General features: G+C 55.1%; 1 protein-coding gene and 1 long non-coding RNA gene across 3 annotated transcripts in view; both read left to right on the top strand.

The window, feature by feature from the left end:
- Positions 1-542: 542 nt before the first annotated feature.
- LOC129394705 (uncharacterized) lies at positions 543-19884 on the top strand. The gene is made up of 3 exons (XR_008622044.2): positions 543-954; positions 6904-7030; positions 19767-19884. It is a non-coding gene; the product is annotated as an uncharacterized LOC129394705 (long non-coding RNA).
- Positions 19885-21173: 1289 nt separating this feature from the next.
- BTBD2 (BTB domain containing 2) overlaps positions 21174-24034 on the top strand; it is a 30764-nt gene continuing 27903 nt past the window's right edge. Inside the window, exon 1 of one of the 2 annotated variants that reach the window (XM_055103306.2) lies at positions 21174-21661. In XM_055103306.2, coding sequence (XP_054959281.2) covers positions 21252-21661 — 410 coding nt within the window. In that variant the 5' untranslated portion in view covers positions 21174-21251. The remainder of the gene's footprint in view (positions 21662-24034) is intronic. The other variant, XM_055103305.2, reaches the window with a different exon arrangement.

Raw genomic sequence — 24034 nt, 5'->3', positions numbered from 1 at the left:
TCTCCTCCTGGGAGAGGGTGAGAGACGTTGTTGCCGCTGCCTTGGGACTGTGCAACCTAACAAGTCCTAGTAATTCTAACCTTCTGCACATGGCCGGCCCCTGCCTGCTTTAGGGTTCACCCCCCTCAGCCATTATTAAGTTTTTGTTGCAGGCAGGACGCTGTGCTGGGGCTGGTGGCAGAGAAGATGAGCTGGACGGCCAAGGGCTGACCTCAGATCCTGGAGTTGGGTGTAGACCAGGAAGGGCTTCCTGGAGGCGGGAGCGGAAGGAGGACAGCGAAGCCTAGTGGTTAAGGAGGCCAGCCTGGGCTGAAATCCCAGCTGTATCCAGGCTACTGTGTGCCTCAGTTTCCGGATTCATCAAGCGGGATCCAAGGGCAGCCAGGTGAGCTACAGGCTGGTAGAGCAGTGCAGGGACAAAACCCAGCAAGAAAGAAACCGATGACGTCGCCTGAGGGGGCGGGACTTGAGGCCTGGAGGGGGCGAGGCTTGGCGTCTGGGGGTGGGGCTTATTTTATGGGGCGGGGCCTTGGACTTGGTGGGCGGAGCTTGGAATCTGAAGGGTTAGGGCCTCGTCTGGGGCGAAGTTTGGGGCCTGGAGGGGCGAGGCTTGGGGGAGGTTCCCAGACGGGGCGGGGCTTGTGTATTGGGTGAGGTTTGAGGCCTGGAAGGCAGAGAATTATGGCCTGGGGGCGGAGCTTTTGCCTGGAGGAAGCGGGGCTTATGAACTGGAGGTGGGGGTGAGGCTTGTGTCTGGGGCCAGGTTTGGGCCTGGAAAGGCGGGGCTTGCGGTCTGGAGGGGCGGGGTTTGGGCCTGGAGTGGGCTGGAGGCAAGAGAGATGGCGCTCGGGACGGAAGGGTTCCCTGCCCTGCCCCAGGAGCCTGCATGGGAGAAGGCGTGAGGAGGTGAAGGAAGCTTATGGTACCTGCACACCGACAGGATGGAGCGCGAGAGTAAGCACCGTGTGGGGACACACCCGACCACGGCGGGGGAGGGGGCGGCACCCCAAAGGCAACAGGGAACCCAGGCAGCATTTTATTTTTTCAGATAACAGCTTTACTGTGATAAAACTCAGCACCTGGCCGGGTGCGGTGGCTCACTCACGTAATCCCAGCACTTTGGGAGGCCGAGGCGGGAGGATCACCTGAGGTCAGGAGTTTGAGACCAGCCTGGCCAACATGGTGAAACCCCATCTCCACTAAAAATACAAAATTAGCCGGGCGTGGTGGCAGGTGCCTGTAATCCCAGCTGCTAGGGAGGCTGAGGCAGGAGAATCGCTTGAGCCCAGGAGGCTGAGGTTGCAGTGAGCCGAGATTGCACCACTGTACTCCAGCCTGGGCAACACAGCGAGACTCTTTCTAAAAAAAAAAAAAACAAAAAACCTCAGCACCGATGTTCACCCACTGCGTCTAAAATTCAATGGTTTTAGCACACGCAGAGTTGTGCAGCCTTCGCCTCTAATCCAATTCTGCAACATTCTCATCACCCGGAACAGCAAGCCCGCCCCACCGGCAGTCACTGCCTTTCCCCACCTCCCCAGCCCCCGGTGGCCACTAGTGCACTCTCTGTCTCTGGGGATTTGCCTGTTCTGGACTTTTCATGTGAATGGCCCCGGGGGTGGATTCCAGCTGGGCCTAGAGGAGGAAGGGTCCGGGGAGACCCAGGTGGAGCAGAGACCACGGCATGGCCAGGATGGGCCCAGCCCTGCAGGGCTAACTGCTGGGGGAGGTGAAGGGTGGGCCGGGCACCGGGGGTCTGTCACCCCCTGCAGGGCACTTCGTGGCTACCCCACGGTCCCGACTGAACCCCATGACCCATGAAGTCCTTCTAGCCCTGTTCTGCAGCTGCAGTGGGAGGGAGGGGCTCAGGGTCCTCCACTAGCTTCCCCCACAGCCTCAAGGCACAGACTGGAAATCGAGGTTCCGAGCTGTCCCCTGGAAAAGGGGCTATGGGGCTGGCAAGATGACTGCCAACCTGGGCCTCAGTTTCCCCATCTGGAAAACAGAGGGCTGGGCCAGATGACCACAGGGTGGGGCCTGGCCAGGCCTCTACCCTGGACAGTGGCAGCCCCCAGAAACCCAGAGGGTCCCAGCCCCCAGGTTTTCTCTGGGTGCTGCAGCCAACCTGTCTGAGCCTCATCCGAGCTGGGGACGGCTCTCTCTCCTCAGCCCCATCCCTAGGGTTTCTCTTCTCTCTGGCTTGGGTCTTCCCTGTCTTCTCCTCCTTTCCCCCCATCACACCCTTTGAATCTCAACTCCCAAGTCTCCTCTCAAAATCACCCCCACTTTTGTCCTCCCCCTTACCGCTACCCCAGGCCAAGGCCCCAGACTCCTTGCTGACCTTCTAGCCCCCATTCCTGCCTCTGCCTCCTTTCTCCTAGTGACTTAAAACCAATCACAGCCTACCTCTACTCTAACACCTCCCATGGCTCCCCATTTCCCACAGCACAAAAACAAAGTGCTCTTGGCTGCCCTGGCACCTAGTTTAGGTTCTAATAATAATAATAATAATAATAATAATAATGATAATAATAATTATTATTTTATTTAGTCTGGGTGCAGTGGCCCACACCTGTAATCTCAATACTTTGGAAGGCTGAGGTGGGAGGATTGCATGAGCCCAGGAGTTCAAGGCTCAGAGTACCCAGCCTCCAAGCCTCCCCCTCAAACTCTGCCCTCCTCTCAGTTTCTCCAGCCCCAGCTCCTTCTGGATGCCGGGCCTATGCACCTGCTCCCCCTTCCAGCGGGGCCTCCCCAACATCCTCTGCACCTGGTTTCTCCTCTGCACCCTTCAGCCCCCGTATCTGGGATCACTTCTGGAGGTGCTTCCTAGGAGCTCGGGCCGCGTTGCAGCCGCATGACCATCCGTGAACGTTCCTCGCCCTGGGTTACTCATCCGCCACCCTTGAAGGCGGGCTGAGCTCAGCTGTCTCCTCCTTTGTCCTAGTTTGTGAACTCGCACATAACAGATTGAATGAATGAATGAATGAATGAAGGCACACAGACGGCCCCACCCGGCCATCCTCAGGGCTCCCTGGCCTGTTGCCCTTGTCCCTTGCCCAGCCTGGCTTGTGTGTAGGAAGTGTGGGAGGTGCCATAGGCCAAGTCACTTCCCTCCCGGGTGGCACCGAGCCCCGCCCAGCCCTGCCAGGCCCCCCCGCTGACCGCTGCCTGCCCCCGGCCGCCTGCCAGGAACAGCTTGTCTTCTGAGCTGCTGCTCTCAATCCTGTTTTTGTGGTTTCCTCTCTGCCAGTCCCGCCCTCTTCCAGTCTCTTCTTGTAGAGTGACAGGAAAATTCTGGAGCTGGAGGAACTGGGAGCCTTTCACAGGCGGTGACCGAGGCCACCCCCAGCCTCCAGAGCCCAGTCTGCCCCTCTGTGAAGGGAACCACCAACTCTGGCTCACAGGTGCCCGGGCCGGGGTCCGCCCACGTGTCCCACCGGGTCGGGGTGGGAGCAAACTGAATCCTTCATGGCAAAATCACCTCTACATTGCAGCAGTGATTCGGGGATCCTTTAAAAAGACAGCAGCACACGCTACTGCACCGCACAGATTGTCAGAGAAACCAGGTGTGCGGTGTGGACTGTGCGGAAACCGTGTGACCTTCACAATTTCTTTGAAACCCCAAAGCTGTTCTTTAAAAACATACATTTTTGGCTGTGCGTGGTGGCTCACGCCTGTAATCCCAGCACTTTAGGAGGCCGAGGCGGGGAGATATCTGAGGTCAGGAGTTCGAGACTAGCTTGGCTAACATGGTGAAACCCTGTCTCTACTAAGAGTAAAAAAATTAGCCGGGCGTGGTGTCGGGCGCCTATAATCCCAGTTACTCAGGAGGCTGAGGCAGGAGAATCGCTTGAACCCGGGAGGCGGAGGTTGCAGTGAGCTGAGATTGTACCACTGCACTCCAGCCTAGACAACAAGAGCAAGACTCTGGCAAAAACAAAAAGAAAAAACAAAACAAAACAAAGCAAAACATTTTTTTTTCCGTGCCAATAGTGCTCCTGCAAACATGGTGAATGTTCCGAAAACACAGGTGCTTTTTGAGACGACGTCTCCCTCTGTTGCCCAGGCTGGAGTGCAGTGGCATGATCTTGGCTCACTACGACCTCCACCTCCCGGATTCAAGCGATTCACCTGCTCAGTTTTCTGAGTGGCTGGGATTACAGGCACAGGCCATCACGCCCAGCTTTTTCTGTGTGTGTGTGTGTGTGTGTGCGCGCGCGCGCGTGTGTGTGTTTAGCAGAGACGGGGTTTCTCCATGTTGGCCAGGCTGGTCTCGAACTCCCGACCTCAGGTGATCCGCCTGCCTCGGCCTCCCAAAGTGCTGAGATTACAGGCGTGAGCCACTGCGCCTGGCCCCAAGAGCCTTTTTAATTTTTTTTTGAGATGGAGTCTCGCTCTGTCGCCCAGGCTGGAGTGCAGTGGTGCAATCTTGGCTCACTGCAACCTCCGCCTGCCGGGTTCACGCCATTCTCCTGCCTCAGCCTCCCCAGTAGCTGGGACGACAGGTGCCCGCCACCACACCCAGCTAATTGTTTGTATTTTTAGTAGAGATGGGGTTTCACCGTGTTAGCCAGGCTGGGCTCAAACTCCCAACCTCAGGTGATCCGCCCACCTCGGCCTCCCAAAGTGCTGGGATTACAGGCGTGAGCCACCGTGCCCGGCCCCAAAAGCCTTTCTGTAAGAAGTGTGGCCAGCGCCAATCCCACAAAGTGAGGCAGCACTAGAGGAGCAAGGACTCTCTCTGTACCCAGGGAAAGTGGCCTTACAGGAAGCAGAGTGGCTGTGGTAGGCGGATTAAGTCGATTTTCCAGAAAAAGCTAAAACCACGAAGAAAATTGTGCTGAGGTGGCCGGGCGCGGTGGCTCACGCCTGTAATCCCAGCACTTTGGGAGGCCGAGGCAGGTGGATCACAAGGTCAGGAGATCGAGACCATCCTGGCTAACACGGTGAAACCCCGTCTCTACTAAAAATACAAAAAATTAGCGGGGCGTGGTGGTGGGCACCTGTAGTCCCAGCTACTCGGGAGGCTGAGGCAGGAGAATGGCATAAACCCGGGAGGAGGAGCTTGCAGTGAGCCGATATCGCACCACTGCACTCCAGCCTGGGAGACAGCAAGACTCCGTCTCAAAAAAAAAAAGAAAATTGTGCCGAGGTGCAACTGCCTTGAGCCCCACTGTGGCAAGGAGCAAGCCTGAGCTGGGAGGAGATAAACCAAGAGACCAAGAAATAGTCAACAGACCCGTTCACAGTGCCATCGTTTTTATTTTTTGAGACGGAGTCTTGCTCTGTCGCCCGGGCTGGAGTTCAGTGGCGAGATCTCGGCTCACTGCAACCTCTGCCTCCTGGGTTCAAGTGATTCTCATGCCTCAGCTCCCTGGGTAGCTGAGATTATAGGCATGCGCCACCACACTCAGCAAATTTTTGTATTTTTAGTGGAAACAGGGTTTTGCCATGGTGCCCAGGCTGGTCTTGAACTCCTGACCTCAAGTGCTCTACCCACTTTGGCCTCCCAAAGTGTTGGGATTACAGACGTGAGCCACCGCACTTGGCCTTTTTTTTTTTTTTTTTTTTTTTTTTTTGTGACAGAGTCTCGCTCTGTCACCAGGCTGGAGTTCAGTAGTGCAATCTTGGTGCACTGCAACCTCCACCTCCCAGGTTCAAGCGATTCTCCTGCCTCAGCCTCCCAAGTAGCTGGGATTACAGGTGCCCGCCACCATGCCTGGCTAATTTTTGTATTTTTAATAGAGACAGGATTTCACCATGGTGGCCAGGCTGATCTCAAACTCCTGACCTCAGGTTATCCACCCGCCTCAGCCTCCCAAAGTTCTGGGATTGCAGGTGTGAGCCACCATGCCCGGATGGATAATAATAATAACAATTTTATTTAGGCTGGATGCAATGGCTCACGCCTGTAATCCCAGCACTTTGGGAGGCTGAGGTGGGAGGATTGCTTGAGCCCAGGAGTTCAAGAGCACACTGGACAATATAGTGAGACCCGTATCTCTACAAAAAATACAAAAATTAGCCAGGTGTGGTGGCACATACCTGTAGTTCCAGCTACTCGGGAGGCTGAGGCAGGAGGATCCCTTGAGCCCAGGAATTTGAGGCTGCAGTGAGCTATGATCATATCACCGCCCTCCAGCCTGTAACAAACTAAGTAACAAACTTAGTAACAAACTAAGTAACAAACTTAGTAACAAACTAAGTAACAAACTTAGTAACAAACTAAGACCCTGTCTCAATTAATAATAGTAATAATGGCCGGGCACAGTGGCTCATGCCTGTAATTCCAACACTGAGAGGCTGAGACCAGTGGATCGCTTGAGGCCAGGAGTTTGACACCAGCCTGGGCAACACAGTGAGACCCCCGTCTCTATTGTAAAAAACAATAAAATAATAATAATGGGCCGGGCGCAGTGGCTCACGCCTGTAATCCCAGCACTTTGGGAGACTGAGGCTGGCAGATCACGAGGTGGGCAGATCACGAGGTCAGGAGATCGAGACCATCCTGGCTAACATGGTGAAACCCTGTCTCTACTAAAAAAATACAAAAAATTTGCCGGGCGTGGTGGCGGGAACCTGTAGTCCCAGCTACTCCGGAGGCTGAGGCAGGAGAATGGCGTGAACCTGGGAGGTGGAGCTTGCAGTGAGCAGAGACCACACCACTGCACTCCAGCCTGGGCGACAGAGCGAGATTCCATCTCAAAACAAAAACAAAATGTGTTGAGGACTGATTTATTGCCCCAGGGCTGGGAGAAGGCCAGCAGGTTGTCTCTCCTCCCTCTGCAGCATGGAAGGACTCACACAAATTTTACTTCCTGCCATTGTCACTAACCACGGGGATCCCTCCTGCTGGATCAGCCCCTTTCATTCTGGCCTTTAATTGTCCCCTTGCCAAAGGCAACCCCGTGGCCTGTCCTGGTCTCTGACTCACCCTGAAGAATGAGAAACCTGTTTAAAGTGAAGTGTGATGGAATCAAGTCAGACGTGAGGAAGGACCTACCTCCTTGGTCAAAGCTGGGATGGGGTAAGCGTTGGGGAGAGAGGAAGGGAGGGTGGGAGGGCCAGCTCCCTGTGTCGGGGATGCCTGGGTGAGCTGGGGGTCCCGCTGACACGAGTGTTCCCACCCGGGGTTTGGGTGGCCGGATAGAAGCTGGCACCCCTGGGTTGGAACCTCACTGACTCCCCGGTGGTGCCTGCCCTGTTCATTCCGTTTCTGGCTGTCTTCATTCCTTCTATCAAGCTAACATTTCACTCCCTGCCATGCAGGGCTTGGGGTCTGTGGGCAGCCTTGGGAAGACGCCCTGGGGTACATTCATCCCGCCACCCCCAGGGAGACTCAGTTTCCCCACGTGAAGTGTGAGGGCAACAGCTCCAGCGCTCCCCTGCCTCAGTTTCCCTTTTTTTGAGATGAGGTCTCATTCTGTCACCCAGGCTGGAGTGCAGTGGTGCTGTCATGGCTCACTGCAGCCTTGACCTCCCATGCTCAAATCATCCTCCCACCTCAGTCTCCTGAGTAGCTGTGACCTCAGGTGTGCGCCATCAGGCCCAGCTAATTTTTGTAATTTTTTTTTTTAGAGATGGGGTCTCATTATGTTGCCCAGGCTGGTCTGGAGCCCCTGGGCTCGAGTGATCCTCGTGCCTTGGCCTCCCAAAGTGCTGGGATTATAGGTGTGAACCACCATGCCCTGCCTCCATTTCCCTTTTGTGAGCACCTTTTGTGAAATGGCAGAAGATACAGACACCAACAAAGAGGGCTTGTCGGCCGGGCGCGGTGGCTCACGCCTGTAATCCCAGCACTTTGGGAGGCCGAGGTGGGTGGATTACGAGGTCAGGAGTTCAAGATCAGCCTGGCAAAGATGGTGAAACCCCGTCTCTACTAAAAATACAAAAAATTAGCCGGGTGTGGTGGTGGGCACCTGTAGTCCCAGCCACTCGGGAGGCTGAGGAAGGAGAATGGCGTGAACCTGGGAGGCAGAGCTTGCAGTGAGCCGAGATCGCGCCACTGCACTCCAGCCTGGGTGACAGAGTGAGACTCCGTCTCAAAAAATAATAATAATAAAATTAAATTTTAAAAAAAGGCTAGGCACGGTGGCTCACGCCTGTAATCCCAGCACTTTGGGAGGCCAAGGCGGGCGGATCACTTGTGAGGAGTTTCAGAGCGGCCTGGCCAACATGGTGAAACCCCGTTTCTACTAAAAATACAAAAATTAGCCTGACATGTTGGTACGTGCCTGTAGTCCCAGCTACTTGGGAGGCTGGGCAGGAGAATCGCTTGAACTCTAGGAGGTCAAGCAATTAGGAGGTGGAGGTTGCAGTGAGCTGAGATCACACCACGGCACTCCAGCCTAGGAGACAGGGTAAGACTCCGCCTCAAAAACAAAACAAAAACAAAAACCAAAAAAAAGTCACCCCTTGCAGGAGGCTACATAATGGTGTGGGTTCCAGCCCTGGCCACTCTGCACTGGGGCTTGTTGGCCAACTTGACTCACCCCTGCAGAGCCCCTGGTCCTTCACCCAGCAGTCACGCCCTCCCAGGAGTGACTTTATCCCTTCCCTGTGGGCCTGGGGCCAGGCAGGCAGCATTGAGAAACCTTCACAGCCACCACTTCCAGCCAGGACACAGGGGAGGCAGGCAGGACCCTTGCCTGGGCACAAAATGTAAGCAGGGGGTCACCAGCAGCCTCGTTCCCCAAGATAATAATAGTGAAGCTCGGTGGCTCATGCCTGTGGTCCCAGCACTTTGGGAGGTCAAGGCCGGAGGATTGCTTGAGCCCAGGAGTTTGAGATCAGCCTGGGCAACGTAGTGAGGCCCCGTCTCTGCAAAAAATAAAAAATTAGCCAGGTGTGGTGGTGCCTGCCTGTGGTCCCAGCTACATAGGAGGCTGAGGGAGGAGGATTGAGCCCAGGAGTTTGAGGCTGCAGTGAGCTGTGATCACGCCCCTGCACTTTGGATCATGTTTCAAAAAATATATATATTTTGTAATTGAATTTTTTGCTGTAATGATTGGAAACACATGCAGTTATAAGAAATAGCACTTTGCCTAGTTTCCCCCAATGGTAACATTTTGCAACAGTCTATTACAATGTCATAACCACGCTGTTGGCATTGATACAATTCACCCACTTTATTCAGACCTGGCCCGTTTCTTTCTTTCTTTCTTTCTCTCTCTCTCTGTCTCTCTCTCTCTCTCTCTCTCTCTCTCTCTCTCTCTCGCTCTCGCTCTCGCTCTCCCTCTCACTCTGGCATCTTGCTCTGTCACCCAGGCTGTAGTACAGTGGCGTGATCTCAGCTCACTGCAACCTCCACCTCCCGGATTCAAGCGATTTTCCTGCCTCAGTCTCCCAGGTAGCTGGGATTACAGGTGCCCGCCACCACGCCTGGCTAATTTTTGTATTTTTAGTAGAGATGCGGGTTTCTCCATGTTGGCCAGGCTGATCTCGAACTCCTGACTTCAGGTGATCCACCTGCTTTGGCCTCCCAAGGTGCTGGGATGACAGGCGTGAGCCACCACACTCAGCCAGACCTGGCCAGTTTCACTTGTGGCCCTGTGTGTGTGTCTGGTGTGTGTGTGTATCTGGTGTGTGTGTGTGTCTGGTGTGTGTGCTTGTGCAGGGCACTGGTGGTATAATTTAATAACAGTCCCTTTATCCTTTGTTCTTGGAAATAAAAGTGCATCAAACTGAACCGTGCAATCCAGGAGGCTGAGTGGGCGGCGATCTCTGGCCGTGCCTCCTAACCCGGACTCCGGACTCTGGACCTTCCATGTGAGCCCGGGCTTCTCTCCACCCGGGCCTCACCATGGCCATCTGTAAAATGGGGTGTGTGGGGGGCTGTCACTGTACCAGGATAGGGGCTCCTCCTGTCTTCTTTTTTTTTTTTTCTTAGATGGAGTCATGCTCTGTTGCCCAGGCTGGAGTACAGTGGCACCATCTCGGCTCACTGCAAACTCTGCCTCCCAGGTTCAAGCGATTCTCCTGCCTCAGCCTCCCCAGTAGATGGGATTATAGGCATGTGCCACCACACCCTGCTAATTTTTTTGTATTTTTAGTAGAGACGGGGTTTCACCATGTTGGTAAGGCTGGTCTCAAACTCCTGACCTCAGGTGATCCGCCTGCCCTGGCTTCCCAAAGTGCTGGGATTACAGGTGTGAGCCACCGCGCCTGACCTCCTTCACTCTCTTTATCTTTTCCTCTCTCCCTTCCTCCTGCCCTCCTATCATAAAGGAAGTGACATATATTTGGTATACTGTGTATCAGAACCATTTTAGTTTCCAGAATGAAAATATAGGCACCAGGTGCAGTGGCTCACGCCTGTAATCCCAGCAATTTGGGAGGCCGCATTGGGAGGATCCCTTGAGGTCAAGAGTTCAAGACCAGTCTGGCCAACATGGTGAAACCCCCGTCTCTACTAAAAATACAAAAACAAACAAAAAAAATTACCTGGGCCTTGTGGTGCACGCCTGTAATTCCAGCTACTCGGGAGGTTGAGGCAGGACAGTCACTTGAACCTGGGAGGCAGAGGTTGCAGGGAGCCGAGATCAAGCCACTGCACTCTAGCCTGAGTGACAGAGTGAGACTGTCTCAAAAAAAAAAAAAAAAAAAAAAAAGAGTTTTATGAGTCTAACATCAGAGATCCTGTAATCAATTGTTTTTTTTTTCTTTTTTTTTTTTTTTGAGACAAGGTCTGGCTCTGTCCCCCAGGCTAGAGTGCAGTGGCCTGCTCTTAGCTCACTACAGCCTCAACCTCCCCAGCTCAACCAATCCTCCCACCTTAGCTTCTGAAGTAGCTGAAGCCACAGAGGCATGACACCACTTCCAGCTAATGTTTAAAATTATTTGTAGAGGCCGGGCGCGATGGCTCACGCCTGTAATCCCAGCACTTTGGGAGGCCAAGGTGGGAGGATCACTTGAGCCCAGGAGTTTGAGGCCAGCCTGGGCAACATGGTGAAACCCCGTCTCTACAAAAAATAAAAAAAAATTAGCCATGCGTGGTGGTGTGCACCTGTGGTCCCAGCTACTTGGGAGGCTGAGTCAAGAGGATTGCTTGAGCCCAGGAAGTCAAGGCTGCAGTGAGTGAGCCATGTTTGTACCAGTGCTCTCCAGCCTGAGTGACAGCGCAAGACCCTGTCACAGAAAAAAAAAAAGGAAGAAGAAAGATAGAAAGAAAGAGAGCGGAAGGAAGGAGAGAGAGAGGAAGGAGAGAGGGAAGGAGGGAGGGATGGAGGGAGGGAGGAAGGAAGGAATGAAAGAAAAAAGAAGGCCGGGCGCGGTGGCTCATGCCTGTAATCCCAGCACTTTGGGAGGCCGAGGCGGGCGGATCACGAGGTCAGGAAATCGAGACCATCCTGGCTTACAAGGCGAAACCCCATCTCTACTAAAAATACAAAAAATTAGCCAGGCATCGTGGCGGGCACCTATAGTCTCAGCTACTCGGGAGGCTGAGGCAGGAGAATGGCATGAACCCGGGAGGCAGAGCTTGCAGTGAGCCGAGATCGCGCCACTGCCCTCCAGCCTGGGCAATAGAGCAAGACTCTGTCTCAAAAAAAAAAAAAATTATTTGTAGAGACAGGGGCTTGCTATGTTCCCCAGGGTGGTCTGGAATCCCTGGGCTCAAGCGATCCCCCGACTCAACCTCCCAAAGCACTGGGATTACAGGCATGAGCCACTGTGCCTGACCCCAAATCAATTTTTTTTTTTTTTTTGAGACAATCTTGCTCTGTTGCCCAGGCTGGAGTGCAGTGGCGTGATCTTGGCTTACTGCAACCTCTGCCTCCCAAGTTCAAGCGATTCTCCTGTCTCAGCCTCCTGAGTAGCTGGGACTACAGGCACCCACCACCACGCCTGGCTAATTTTTTGTATTTTTTTAGTAGAGATGGGGTTTCACCATGTTAGCCAGGATGGTCTCGATCTCCTGACCTCGTGATCCTCCCGCCTCAGCCTCCCAAAGTGCTGGGATTACAGCCGTGAGCCACCGCGCTCGGCCCCAAATCAATTCTTAAACAGTCTTAGAGTCCTAACAGCAGAAATCCTTTCTATAGGAACAACAGGATGCAAGTGCTCAGAATCCAGTGCTCCATGTCTTTTAGCACCAAAGAAGTGGGCCAGAGCGCAGCCTGCGTCATGCTTATTTCTACCTGTGTCTCTGTCCAGAACCTAGCATGCAATTTGTGTCAGCCGAATGGGGGTGGTTTCAAAAGCAACCATTTTATTTTGCTCAGGATTTTGTGGGTCAGGAGTTTGGGAAGGGCTCAGCTAGGTGGTTCATCCTGCCTAGGCAGTTTGTCTCTGATCCACGCAGCATTGGCTGAGGCCACTGGGAAGGAGTATCCACTCAAGGTGGCTTCTTTTTGTTTGTTTGTTTGTTGTGTGTGTGTTTTTTTTTTTTTTTTTTTTTTTTTGGGACAGTCTTGCTCTGTTGCCCAGGCTGGAGTGCAGTGGTGTGATCTTGGCTCGCTGCAACCTCTGCCTCCCAAGTTCAAATTATTCTCCTGCCTCAGCTTCCTGAGTAGATGGGAAGATTGGATTACAGGCGTGTGCTACCATGCCTGGCTTTTTTTTTTTTTTTTTTTTTTGAGACAGAGTCTTGCTCTGTCGCCCAGGCTGGAGTGCAGTGGCACAATCTTGGCTGACTGCAAGCTGTGCTTCCCGGGTTCATGCCATTCTCCTGCTTCAGCCTCCCGAGTAGCGGGATTACAGGCACCCGCCACCACACCCAGCTAATTTTTTTGTATTTTTAGTAGAGACAGTTTTCACTGTGTTTGCCAGGATGGTCTTGATATCCTGACCTTGTGATCTGCCTGTCTCAGCCTTCCAAAGTGATGGGATTACAGGTGTGAGCCACCAGGCCTGGCCTTTTTTTTTTTTTGTATTTTTAGTAGAGATGAGGTTTTGCCATGGTCGCCAGGCTGGTCTCCAACTCCTGACCTCAAGTGATCCACCCGTCTCGGCCTCCCAACAAGGGGGCTTCTTCACACACATCCAACCCCTCTGTGCTCTCTGGCTTCTCTCTGTTTTCATGGCTGGCATGTTCCACCCTTCATGGCTTTTCACACACAGTGAGGTGGTCACATCTCTCTTTTTTTTGGAGATGGAGTCTTGCTCTTGTCACCCAGGCTGCAGTGCAATGGCACAATCTCAGCTCACTGCAACCTCTGATTCCCGGGTTCAAGCAATTCTCCTGCCTCAGCCTCCCAAGCAGCTGGGATTACAGGTGCCCACCACCACGCCTGGCTAATTTTTGTTTTTGTTTTTTGAGAGAGTCTCGCTCTGTCACCCAGCCTGGAGTGCAGTGGCGCGATCTTGGCTCACTGCAAGTTCCACCTCCCGGGTTCACGCCATTCTCCTGCCTCAGCCTCCCGAGTAGCTGGGACTACAGGTGCTTGCCACCACGCCCGGCTAACTTTGTATTTTTAGTAGAGATGGGGTTTCACCATGTTAGTCAGGATGGTCTCGATCTCCTGACCTCAGGTGATCCACCCACCTCAGCCTCCCAACATGCTGGGATTACAGGCATGAGCCACCATGCTCAGCAGTCACATCTCTTGCATGGCATGTGGCTTCCATAAGCACAAGTGACCCCGGAGAAAGGAAGCAGGAACTTTGAGGCCAGGGACTGGCACAGTCACTTCCATCATCTTCTCTTAGTCAAAGCCAGCTCAGATTCAAGGAGCTGGAAGAATGAACTCAGCCTCCTCATGGGAGGGAAGAAACCAACAGCTGCCTTCTTGGAAGCAAGCTACCACTGGGTGTGTTCAGGCAGCATCATTTAGACTTCAAGTGGGAGACGCCCACCTGGGATCTGGTTTACCTGCACACACCTCACTCTCCTGAAAGGACTTAAAACGTGAGGCCGGGCGCTGAGGCTCACGCCCGTAATCCCAACACTTTGGGAGGCCAAGGTGGGAGGATCACTTGAGCCCAGGAGTTTGAGGCCAGCCTGGGCAACATGGTGAAACTCCATCTCTACAAAAAATAAAAAAAAATTAGCCGTGCGTGGTGGTATGCACCTGTGGTCCCAGCTACTTGGGAGGCTGAGGCAAGAGGATTGCTTGAGCCCAGGAAGTCAGGACTGCAGTGAGTGAGCCATGATTGTACCACTGCACTCCAGCCTGAGTGACAGAGCAAGACCTTGTCTCAGGGAAAAAAAAAAAAAAAAGGAAAAAGAAAGAGAGAGAGGAAGGAAGGACAGAGAGAGAAAGGAGGGAGGGAGGGATGGAGGGAGGAAGGAAGGAAGGAATGAAAGAAGACAAGAAGGAAAGAAAGAAAAGAAAAGACAAAGAAGGAAGGAAGGAAAGAGAGAGAAAGAAAGAAAAGAAAAGACAAAGAAAGAAGGAAGGAAAGAAAGAGAGAAAGAAAGAAAAAAGAGAAAGCAAGCAAGCCGGCCAGGTGTGGCAGCTCATGCCTGTAATCCCAGCACTTTGGGAGGCTGCAGTGGGCAGATCACCTGAGTCATGAGTTCGAGACCACCCTGGCCAACATGGTGAAATATCATCTCTACTAAAACAAAATAACAACAACAACAAAAAAAAATTAGCCGGGTGTGGTGGTGGGCTCCTGTAATCCCAGACACTCAGGAGGCTGAGGCAGGAGAATAGCTTGAACCCAGGAGGCAGAGGTTGCCGTGAGCCAAGATCATGCCACTGGACTCCAGCCTGGGTGACAGAGTGAGACTCCATCCCCCACCAAAAAAACAAAAAAGATTAAGGGTCTGGCGCGGTGGCTCACACCTGTAATCCCAGCACTTTGGGAGACCAAGACAGGGGAAGAATCACTTGAGCCCAGGAGTTCAAGACCAGCCTGGGCAACACGACATAACCCTGTCTCTACTAAAAATACAAAAATTAGCTGGGTGTGGTGGTGCACACCTGTAATCCCAGCCACTTGGGAGGCTAAGGCAGGAGAATCACCTGAACCCGGAAGGCGGAGGTTGCAGTAAGCCGAGATCGCGCCACTGCACTCCAGCCTGGGTGACAGGGTGAGAGTCCATCTCAAAACAAAAGAAGGCAAATTTTACATTATGTGTATTTTATTTACCACTACAACAAAAAATGAAGTATAAAGCATGCACAGGTTGCTTTCCAGCTCTGTTGCTGGGTGGCTGTGGCTCTGCCCACATCTCCTCACTCCTGGCTCACAGCCACCATCTCCAATGGAGCACACAGGAGAGGTCTCTGGAGGGTCTTGCCCTGTCCATTAAATGCTACAGGCTATAAGAGTCACACCCCTTCTGTTCATAACTCACTGGGCAGAACTGTTCAGGTGACACACCCGTAAGGAACTAAGCACACAGCCCTTCATTGCCAATGAGAGTGCCTGAAATCCACAAGGAAGAGCCTCACTGGTTGCCCCAGCCTGGGGCTGGGCCAGGTGGCCAGGACATGGCTGTCCCCAGGTGTCTGCCACCACTGGCTTTTCTCTGCAGCCAGGGAGAGGGGCTGGTGGGCAGGGCTTGCAGAGAAGGGGACTTGGGGCAAGCACTTGAAGGGCAAGGAGAGCCCAGTGAGACAGAGGGGTTGACATGCCCCCTTCTGTCCTGGTCACAATTCAATCCAAAGGTCTCTTCTTTATTTCCTCCTGAGGCTTGGCTTATCCCATCATCTTCTCTTCTCTTCTCTTATCTCATAAGACAGAATCTCCCTCTTTCGCCCAGGATGGGGTGCAGTGATGTAATCTTGGCTCACCGCAGCCCCTGCCTCCCAGGTTCAAGCGATTCTCCTGGCTCAGCCTCTCGAGTAACTGGAATTACAGGTGCGTGCCACCACGCCCAGCTAATTCTTTTTTTTTTTTTTTTGGGACAGAATCTCACTCTGTCACCTAGGCTGGAGTGCAGTGACGCGATCTCGGCTCACGACAAGCTCCGCCTCCCAGGTTCACACCATTCTCCTGCCTCAGCCTCCCTAGTAGCCGGGACTACAGGCGCCCGCCACCATGCCCAACTAATTTTTTTTTGTATTTTTAGTAGAGACGGGGTTTCACCGTGTTAGCCAGGATGGTCTCGATCTCCTGACCTCGTGATCTGCTTGCCTTGGCCTCCCAAAGTGCTGGGATTACAGGTGTGAGCAACCGTGCCTGGCCTTAATTTTGTATTTTTAGTAGAGATGGGGTTTCACCATGTTGGCCAAGCTGGTCTCAAACTCCTGACCTCAGGTGATCCACCTGCTTCAGTCTCCCAAAATGCTGGGATTTCAGGCGTGAGTCACTGCGCCCGGCTCCTAAGGTGGCATATTTTGACATGGCATATTCTAATCTCCTTCAGTTGCTCCCTCTAAATTTTTTTGTGAACCCTTTAAATATTTTCTTCCACATCAGGCCTTTCTGGTGTGCATAATATTCCTGAGTGAGTCCCAGTGTTGGCTGGCACAGTGGCTCACGCCTGTAATCCCAGAACTTTGGGAGGCCGAGGTGGCTGGATCACGAGGTCAGGAGTTCAAGATCAGCCTGGCCAAGATGGTGAAACCCCGTCTCTACCAAAAATACAAAAATCAGCCGGGTGTGGTGGTGGGTGCCCGTAATCCCAGCTACTTGGGAGGCTGAAGCAGGAGAATCGCTTGAACCCGGGAGGCGGAGGTTGCAGTTTGCTGAGACCACACCACTGCACTTCAGCCTGGGCAACTGAGCGAGAGACTTTTTTTTTTTTTTGAGACAGAGTCTTGCTCTGTTGCCCAGGCTGGAGTGCAGTGGCACGATCTTGGCTCACTGCAAGCTCCGCTTCCTGAGTTCTTGATATTCTCCTGCCTCAGCCTCCCGAGTAGCTGGGACTACAGGCGCCCACCACCACGCCCGGCTAATTTTTTGTAGTTTTAGTAGAGACGGGATTTCACCGTGTTAGCCAGGATGGTCTTGAACACCGTCTCCCGGGTTCAAGCGATTCTCCTGCTTCAGCCTCTCAAAGTGCTAGGATTACAGGCGTGAGCCACCGCGCCTGGCCGTGAGAGACTCTTTAAAAAAAAAAAATTAGTCACGGTGGTGCGCGCCTGTGGTCCCAGCTACTCAGGAGGCTGAGGCGGGAGGATCACTTGATCCCAGGAGGTGGAGGCTGCAGTGAGCTGTGACCGCACCATTGCAGTCCAGCCCTGGAAGATAGAGCGAGACTTTGCAGAAAAAAGAAGGAAGGAAGGAAGGAAGGAAAAAAGAAAGAAAGAAAGGAACAAGAAAGAAAGAAAGCCAGCCAAAGAAAGAAAGCCAGCCAGCCTGAGTGTCCTGGAGTCAGAGAAGAGGAAAGGGGACCGTGGGAGGGAAGAAATGACATCCCACCCTCCTGGCCAAGGATGGTTCTATTATGTGAATTGCACACTTCTCTGGAAATGAATGGAAATCCAGCAATCAGCTTGGTGACGAGCGCCCTCTAGAGGCCATCACCGCATAGACAGGGCTGGGATTGGTTCCAGAAACCCGGGGAAAAACTCAAAAACGCTCAAAACGCACTGCCAGGGGCAGGTGTTGGCTCAATAGCCAGCAAAAAAAAAAAAAAAAAAAAAAAAAAAAAAAAGGACAAAAAGGCTGCGCAAGCTTCCCTTGCCACCCCTAGGGCTGAGGTGGGCTCATGTTTCTGCCTTCACAGATAATTTCCATCCGTAATATGTTTAGGTCTAGTGAGAGGTATGGTTTACTTACAGCGAATGCACAAATCTTAAGCGTAGTTTGGTTAATTTAGGCAAATGCATGAACCTGTATCACTCACACCCCTCTCAAAATCACATGGGCCGGGTGCGGTGGCTCCCGCCTGTAACCCCAGTATTTTGGGAGGCCAAGGTGGGCAGATCAGGAGGTCAGGAGATCGAGACCATCCGGGCTAACACGGTGAAATCCCGTCTCTACTAAAAATACAAAAAAATTAGCCGGGCGTGGTGGCGGGCGCCTGTAGTCCCAGCTACTCGGGAGGCTGAGGCAGGAGAATGGTGTGAACCCGGGAGGCAGAGCTTGCAGTGAGCTGAGATCGCGCCACTGCACTCCAGCTTGGGCGACAGAGCGAGACTCTGTCTCAAAAAAAAAAAAAAAAAAATCTCCACATTGCTGAGTGGTTCACACCTGTAATCCCAGCGTTTTGGGAGGCCTAGCGAGAGGATTGCTTGAGCCTAGGAGTTCACGAGCAGCCTGGGCGACAAAGTGAGATCCCGTGTGTGTGTGTGTGTGCGCGTGCGCACGCGTGCGTGTGTGTTAGGCAGGGCCTCACTTTGTCGCCCAGGCTGGAGTGCAGTGGCACAATCTCAGCCTCCCCAGCTGTAGCCATCCTCCCACTTCAGCCTCCCAAAAGCTGGGACTACCGGCACACACCAGAACACCTTGTTAATTTTGTATTTTTTTGTGGAGACAGGGTTTCACTATGTTGGCCAGGCTGGTCTCGAACTCCTGAACTCAAGTAATCTGCCTGCATCGGCCTCCAAAAGTGCTGGGATTACAGGCATGAGCTACCATGGCTGGCCTACAGCTCTTTAAAAAAAAAAAAGTCCAGGCGCGGTGGCTCACACCTGTAATCCCAGCACTTTAGGAGGCCGAGGTGGGCGGATCACGAGGTCAGGAGATCGAGACCACCCTGGCTAACACGGTGAAACCCCGACTCTACTAAAAATACAAAAAAAAAAAAAAATTAGCCGGGCATGGTGGCAGGCGCCTGTAGTCCCAGCTACTCGGGGGGCTGAGGCAGGAGAATGGCATGAACCTGGAAGGCAGAGCTTACAGTGAGCCGAGATTGCACCACTGCACTCTGGCCTGGGTGGGAGAACGAGACTCCATCTCAAAAAAAAAAAAAAAAAAAAAAAAAATCGTGAACATCTCAGCATTCCGTAAAGTTCACCCTTTCCTCAGACAACCTACCATTTTGTTAATTTCTGTCACCATGGCAGGTATGCCTGTTCTGCACCTTCATCTAGAAGGGACTGCACAGATGTCCTCTTTAGGATTTGGCTGGAAAGATGTCACTTTGCAAATGTATGAGATGAGAGATAAGAAAGTTGACATTTAGAGGCCGGCTGTGATGGCTCCCGCCTGTAATCCCAGCACTTGGGGAGGCCAAGGCAGGCGGATCACCTGAGGTCGGGAGTTCGAGACCAGCCTGACCAACATGGAGAAACCCCGTCTCTACTAAAAATACAAAATTAGCCGGGCGTGGTGGGTGGCGCATGTAATCCCAGCTACTCAGGAGGCTGAGGCAGGAGAATCGCTTGAATCCGGGAGGCGGAGGTTGTGGTGAGCCAAGATCGCGCCACTGCACTCCAGCCTGGGCGACAGAGCAAGACTGTCTCAAAAAAAAAAAAAAAAAAAAATATATATATATATATATATACACACACACACACATATAAAATTAGCCAGGCGTGGTGGCAGGCGCCTGTAGCTCCAGCTACTCGGGAGGCTGAGGCAGAAGAATGGCGTGAATCTGGGAGGCGCAGCTTGCAGTGAGCCGAGATCGTGCTACTGCACTCCAGCCTGGGTGACAGAGCGAGACTGTCTCAAAAAAAAAAAAAAAAAAAAAAATTAGCCTTAGCCAGGCGTGGTGGTGGGTACCTGTAACCCCAGCTACTCAGGAGGCTGAGGCGGGAGAATTGCTTGAACCAGGAGGCCGAGATTGCAGTGAGCCAAGATCGCCATCACTGCACTCCAGCCTGGGCAATAGAGGGAGACTCTAAAAAGAAAAAAGAAAAAAGAAAAAAAAATTGTAACTACCTCAACCACCCACTCTGGAGAATTGAAAATAGCATTATCACTTGGGTTTTTTTAATACCCTATTTTCTTTTTCTTCTTTGTTTTTTTTTTCGAGACAGGATCTTGCTCTGTTGCCCAGGCTGGAGTGCAGTGGTGGAGTCATAGCTCATCAAAAGCTCAACCTTCCAGGCTCAAGTGATGCTTCCGTCTCAGCCTTCTGAGTAGCTGGGACAACAGGTGCGTACCACCACGCCTAGTTTTGTTTTGTTTTGTTTTGTTTGTTTGTTTGTTTGAGACGGAGTTTTGTTCTTGTTGTTCAGGCTGGAGTGCAATGGCGCGGTCTCGGCTCACTGCAACCTCCGCCTCCCAGGTTCAAGTGATTCTCCTGCCTCAGCCTCCCGAGTAGCTGGGATTACAGGCACCCGCCACCAAGCCTGGCTAATTTTCGTATTTTTAGTAGAGATGGGGTTTCACCAGGATGGTCTCGATCTCCTGACCTGGTGATCCGCCCGCCTCGGCCTCCCAAAGTGCTGGGATTACAGACATGAGCCACCGCGCCTGGCTAATTTTTGTATTTTTTGTAGAGACAGGGTTTTGCCATGTTGCCCAGGCTGGTCTCCAACTCTTGACCTTAGGTGATGCACCCCCCCCCACTTGGCCTCCTGAAGTGCTGGGATTACAGGTGTGAGCCACTGTGCCCCACCTGGTTCCTCAATCTTTGTGGCATTTGTCTACCTTGACATTATGTATGTAGTAAGCGTTTTGGGGGAGTCCCAGCTCCGTCCACACTGACCACCCCCCACACCTGGCCTGGAGAGGGTGCGGGCGTCTGCTGAGTGTCAGTGCACGTGGCCTGCATCCTGCTCGCTCATCCGCAGCTTCCCGGCCTCAGGCTATGTCTCTGTACAGCGGAGCCTGCGCCACGGAGCAGGCCCGCCACCTGGGTCTGGGGTCTGGGGTCTGGGGTCTGGAGTTTGCGCTTGGTCTTTGGGTTGGGGGTTCCGGGTCTGAGGTATGGGATCTGGAATCCGGAGTCTGAAGTCTGGGGTTCAGAGTCTGGGATCTAGGATTCAAGGTCTGAGGCCTGGGGTCCCGGACTGAGGTCTGTGCTCCAGGGTTTAGGATCCAGGGTTTAGGATCCCTGGTCTGGAGTCTGGGGCCTGGTGCCTGGACCCCAAATTCTGGACCTCGGTCTGGAGTCTGGGCTTCAGGTCAGGATGCTTAGGGAGTGGAGCAAGAGGTCTTCCACCAGCCCCTCCCCTCTACAGGCCCCTCCTACTCTTCCCTCTCCTCCTCGTCCCCTCCCCTGCAACAGCCTCCCCCATTCACCTCCCTTCTCCCCTCCCTCCTCCCCTCCCACCTCCCCTCCTTTCCTCTCCCTCTCCTCCCCTCCCTCCTTCCCCCTCCTTTCCCCTCCCTCTCCTCCCCTCCCTCCTTCCCGCTTCCCCTCCCCTCCCTCCTCCCCTCCTTTCCCCTCCCTCCTCTTTTCCCCTCCCCTCCCTCCTCCCCCTCCTCCCCCTACTCTCCTTCTTTCCCCTCCCCTCCTTCCCTCCTCCCCTCCCTCCCTCCCTCCTCCCATCCCCCGCCCGCGCCGCAGCCACAAAATGGCGGCGGGTGGGAGCGGCGGGCGTGCGTCGTGCCCGCCGGGGGTCGGGGTCGGCCCGGGCACGGGGGGCAGTCCCGGGCCCAGCGCCAACGCCGCCGCCACCCCGGCCCCCGGCAACGCAGCCGCCGCCGCCGCCGCCGCCGCCGCCGCCGCCGCCGCCGCCCCCGGGCCGACGCCGCCCGCCCCGCCGGGCCCCGGGACAGACGCGCAGGCCGCGGGCGCGGAGCGGGCGGAGGAGGCGGCGGGCCCGGGGGCGGCGGCGCTGCAGCGCGAGGCCGCGTACAACTGGCAGGCCAGCAAGCCCACCGTGCAGGAGCGCTTCGCCTTCCTCTTCAACAACGAGGTGCTGTGCGACGTGCACTTCCTGGTGGGCAAGGGGCTCAGCTCGCAGCGCATCCCCGCGCACAGGTGGGCGCCCCGACCCCGCCAGCCCGGGCCCCGACCCACCCAGCCTGCTGCCCGGGCCCTGCACCTGAGGCCCTGCACCCCTCTGTCCCCGAGACCCCCGCACCCCTTCGGCCCCAGGACTCCTGCACCCCTCCATCCCCGAGCCCTGCACCCCTCTGTCCCCGGGACCCCTGCACCCCTGCATCCTCAGGCTCCGAACCCAACTCGGCCTGCACCCCGGGGCCTGCACCTGAGGCCCTGCACCCCTCTGTCCCTGGGACCCCTGCACCCCTGTGGTCCTGAACCCGACCCGGCCTGCACCCCGGGGCCTGCACCCCTCCATCCCTAGACTCCACCCAGTTCCCTGGGCTCTGCACCCCTCTGTCCCTGCCTCTGCACCTCTGTGTCCCCAGACCCCACCAGGCCTGCACTCTGGGCCTCTGCACCCCACCATCCCCAGGCCCCCCTGGATCCTCCACCCCTGGCTTGCGCCCCCAGCCTGTTCCCCGGGATCCCAGGCCCTGTACCCCTGGGACCCCTGCTCTCCTCCGTCCCTGGACCCACCCAGCCTGCACTCCGGTACCCTCTGTTCCTGGGACCCTCCAACTCGGCCTGCACTTGGAGCGCCTGGGCCCCTCCATCCTCAAACCCCACCCAGCCCGCACCCCCGAACCCTGAATACCCCATCCTCAGGGCCCTCCACCCCCCGCCTGCACCCTAGGACCCTCCATTCTTCCATCCCCAGGACCCTCCACCCCTGGACCCCACCTGGCCTGCATCCCCGGGTCCCCTCCATGCCCTGGCCCTGCACCCCTACTCACCACCCCTGGGACTCCTGTGACCCTCCAACCCTGGGACGTGTACCCCCATCTGCTCCTCCATTCCCAGGACCCCAACCCACTGTTTCTAGGACCCATGACCCCACATGCCACACTCCTCCGTCCCTACACCCGTGGACCCTCAGGACCCCTCCATCCCCAGGCCCTGCACCCTTGCCTGCCGCCCCTCTCCCCCTGGGACCCCTACTGGTGACCCCTCCATCCCTGTACCCAGGGACTCTCCAGGACCCCTCCTTCCCCAGGTCCTTCACCCCTGCCCACTGCCCTTCCACTCTCTACTCCCGGGGCCCCCTGGGACCCCACTACACTCAAGTGTGTCACTCCTGCATCCCAGGATGGTGAGACGACTCCACTCTCACCTGAGACCCCCCGTCCCCAGTCCTCACCACCTCAGTCCGTAACCCCCAACCTATGACTCCTGAACTCCAGGACTCCTCCCTCCATGGGTCCTGCTATTTCCTCCACCCCCACCCATGACCCGCAAGACCCCTCCCTCTTCCCCCACCATCCAGGGACCCTGCCACTCCCACCCGCACCCCTGTGCCCCAAGACCCCTAGGCCTTGCTCCCTGCGTCCTCACCGCTGCCTCCAGACCCACTGACCCCCACCGGAGACCCCCAGGCTCAGCACATGATCTGGATCAGAGACCTTCAAACCATGCCGCTCCCCACCAGGGATACCCCCTGCCCGCCCTGCAGTCCAGATCATAGACTACCATCCACAGCCCCTCCAGCCCCGGACCCCCACCTCAGCCAGAGACCCCTGGGCTCTGCCACCTCCCACTTCAGTGACCACCCACCTCCAGCTCCGCCACTGCCAGGCTCTGGACCCTGGACTCTGCAGGATGCTGTCTCCCCTGGGCCCTGCTACCCCCTGCACCCCATCCTATGATCCCCTGCCACCAGGCCACCACCCTAGACCCCCGCCCAGACTCTCATCTCCGGGCCCTTCCAACCCAGAGACCCCCAGCTCCGGGGTCCCTCCCTCCCCAGCCCCCAGCCCTCCTTTCTGGGAAAGAAGCGGGTTTGGCCCAGTATCTGTCTTTGCCAGTGTGCGGGGTACTGGCCCCAGGCCCCAGGTTCCCTCCACTCCCAGGTCCCTCTTACCCTGCCCCTCATTGGTCGGGGGGCAGGGGCTGGGTTTTCTTGCTGCGGGGACTGGAAGGGGAGGGTCCTGCCCTCCCTTCTGACCTTCGGGTGCTTTTGTTAACGTGTTCTGGCTTCTTCCTGGGTGTTTATGGGCAGCTGGGTCTCCTTTGGTGGGGTCCTGCCCTGGGTGGTACTTAGCAGAGGTTCCTGCCCCTGGAGGGTTCCGGGGCCTCCTGCGGCTTGTGCCGTCCCTGTCGCCGTGTCGCCGTCCCTGTCTCTGTCATCTTTAGCTGCTGGGCCTCTCCTAGCTTGGAGTGAGGGGCGGTGGGTTTGCTCCCTCCACCTGGGTGGTCTTCGTGCTCTTTGGGGAGGGGGTAGGTTGGATGCAGCTGGAACTCACCCAGCAGCAGGTGCAGCTGGAGGATCCCAGGCTTTCTGTTTGAGGGGGCAGGTGGGGCGCCCCGGGC

This window comes from Pan paniscus, chromosome 20, assembly GCF_029289425.2.
Source record: "Pan paniscus chromosome 20, NHGRI_mPanPan1-v2.0_pri, whole genome shotgun sequence".
Classification (NCBI taxonomy): Eukaryota; Metazoa; Chordata; class Mammalia; order Primates; family Hominidae; genus Pan; species Pan paniscus.
Note: the sequence above shows the minus strand (reverse complement) of the source record. Positions and strands in the feature narration are given on the sequence as shown.